Source organism: Cyprinodon variegatus, unplaced genomic scaffold (genome assembly GCF_000732505.1).
Source record: "Cyprinodon variegatus isolate N-32 unplaced genomic scaffold, C_variegatus-1.0 Scaffold1529, whole genome shotgun sequence".
Taxonomy (NCBI): domain Eukaryota; kingdom Metazoa; phylum Chordata; class Actinopteri; order Cyprinodontiformes; family Cyprinodontidae; genus Cyprinodon; species Cyprinodon variegatus.
The window spans coordinates 87753-90313 of record NW_015151982.1 but is presented as its reverse complement, the minus strand read 5'-3'; the positions used below and the strand labels follow the sequence as shown (position 1 = coordinate 90313).

At 45.6% G+C, this 2561-nt stretch overlaps 1 protein-coding gene across 4 annotated transcripts in view; it reads right to left on the bottom strand.

Moving 5' to 3' along the window:
* Positions 1–2223, bottom strand: part of LOC107103794 (AP-1 complex subunit sigma-3-like) — a 20917-nt gene extending 18694 nt beyond the window's left edge. For all 4 annotated transcript variants that reach the window (XR_001482206.1, XM_015403621.1, XM_015403620.1 and 1 more), the window contains exon 1: positions 2160–2223. Coding sequence is in view for 3 of the 4 variants with exons in the window: in XM_015403621.1 (XP_015259107.1) it covers positions 2160–2162 (3 nt within the window). In the remaining variant the exon portion in view is untranslated. The remainder of the gene's footprint in view (positions 1–2159) is intronic.
* Positions 2224–2561: the final 338 nt, after the last annotated feature.

The following is a 2561-nucleotide window of genomic DNA, read 5'->3' as shown; positions in this document are numbered from 1 at the left end:
TAAAGTGCCTTGAGATGACATGTGTTGTGAATTTGGCGCTATATAAATAAACTGAATTGAATTGAATTGGTTAAGATCGGTTTCATATGTAAATATCGGCTGATCACCAATCAACCTAAATTAAGGAAATCGGGGCCGATCGATCGGCCCGCCGATTTATCGTGGACCCCTACTCTGAATGCGTCTTTGATGTTAGAGTAAACCAGGTCTGGTTTCACCAGAGGGTTAAGGTTAAGGTTCATGTTGGTAGCAATGATGGAAACAGCCTCTGTGTGCAGATTGGAGCTCAGAGATAGCCTGCTATAGAGTCTTCATGGCCTCTTTAGTGTTAGCGCTGTGTTAGCGCTGGGGGGGGGGCACACACTGAACTCTCTGGGCAGATAGAACGGCCTGCAGTTAACAGTCAGAAAATCGATGTCTGTAGAGCAGAAGCTGGAGACTGATCCAGCATTTTTACACCAGCTGTTGAAGATGTAAACACAGAACCCGCCTCCTCTAGTCTAACCGCTGAGTTCACTGTTTCTATTGCCGTGGTATGTTAGCCCCTCCAGGCTAACAGCATTGTTCTGTATTGATGAATGAAGCCATGACTCTTTTTTTTGAAGAGCTTTCAAGTCATAGATTATCCATTTTGTGAGCGGAAGCTGGATTGATGGTAGCAGTGGTCTGTGGGGATTGCTTCTTAGCTTCGCTGTTAGCCCGCCTTTGCAGCCCCTCTTTCGCCGCCTGGCAAATCATTTTCTCTGGGCCTCACCCTGTTGCGGCCTGGTCTCTGGGCCTGCTGGAAAGTTTTCATCTATCCGAAGCCCTCCGCAGCCTTTTAAACGGTCAAGAGTGTCAGTATTTAAGAGTCAAGAAACGACCAAAGCTCAAGCAGGCGCTGGTGGGATCAATGCTGAATTTGTAGAATTCTAAGCGGCATAATTTGTGGAGTTGTCAAGAGCTGCATGAAGCTGCTGCCTACAGGCGCAGCCATGAGAAGTTAAAGCAGTCAAACATCCAGTAAAACTCTCTACTCCTTAAAGCCGGGCGTACACTGTACGATTGTTTTTTATCGTTGCACGCAGCTACAGTTCACACTGTACGATGAATCTGCAGGATTTAAAAGTTCACAGCTCACAATGTTTGTTCTCCCACTGTGCGACCCGACGTTCTGATGTGACCTAACCGCTCACACTGTACGTCTAAAAACCAGGCGGTGAGAAGCAGAGGAGCTGAAGCTCACTAGAGAGAAACGGGTTTCCTTGGCAATTTGGGCAATTTAGTGCTGAAAGCCCTAAAAAGAAAAGGAGACGACGTATTTGGACAAAGATATGGCTGAGCTAACATGGCTACTACGGTCTGACAGTTTGACAGAAAGAACTCCATTTCACTCATTGCCCCCCCGCCATGCTGCTGGGTTTACATCTGGGAGGAAGAAGAAGAAGAATCCTTGTTTGCCCACTGAGCGATTTGCCCACGACCACCTTATGAAGGCCGACTGAATTTCAAACATGTTTGATCTTCTCCTGACCTTCTGATTCCTGATGGGGGGTGGTCGTTAGAGGCTGATCGCCCCTCGTAACCCCCTGTTCACCACACCACGCACTATCAGGCTGAAAGTCAGACTGATAACACAGAAACCACTATCAGAGACTGCAGCATTGCACAACTGGGTACAGGGAGGGTCACCTGGGAAACAAGGCATGTAAATCAGCTCTGGGTGCAGTAAACAAATACAAGCCTTGGTTGTGCAAGGGTAATTAATGAGAGCTCTTTGCCCCCGGGTGCAGCTGCAAGCTGTGTGAAACACAATCAAACTGCACATGTAGGCTGCAGCAAGATGTTTAGAGCAAAATATTAATTTTAAGATGTGCTCCTGGATGTGTTAAGATCTATGGTTCAACCATCATGCATTTGCATTAATTTGGCAGGTAGTAAGTGCATTGTATGTAAAGAAGGTGAGCTAGTTTCCCAACTTGATTTAGAAACATTAAATAAATGTTTCTCATACTATAATGCATGTCCTTATCAAAAGCTTTGTATTGATAAACCTTAAGTTTAAAGTTCAGCTCCTCAGTCACATTTCCATCTGAACCTTCTGAAATAGAAACCAATACAAATTTCAGTTGCATTTTGAGAAACATTTAAATACACAGAAAAAAGTTTCCTTTACTCACCATTTGGTAGAAGAGCTTTAAACCTGCTGGCGGTGCAGAGAATGAACCTGCTGCTGCTGCTACTGATGTTTATCCTGTCAGAAATCAACAGGTGCAAACTTTCTCCACTCAAAGCCCCGCCCACCTGCACTCTAGGCACTGGCTGCCACCCTTTCATCCATCCATCCATCATCCATCCATCCATCCATCCATCATCCATCATCCATCCATCCATCCATCCATCCATCCATCCATCCATCATCAATCCATCCATCCATCCATCATCCATCATCCATCCATCCATCCATCCATCCATCCATCCATCCATCATCAATCCATCCATCCATCCATCATCCATCATCCATCCATCCATCCATCCATCCATCCATCCATCCATCATCCATCCATCATCCATCCATCATC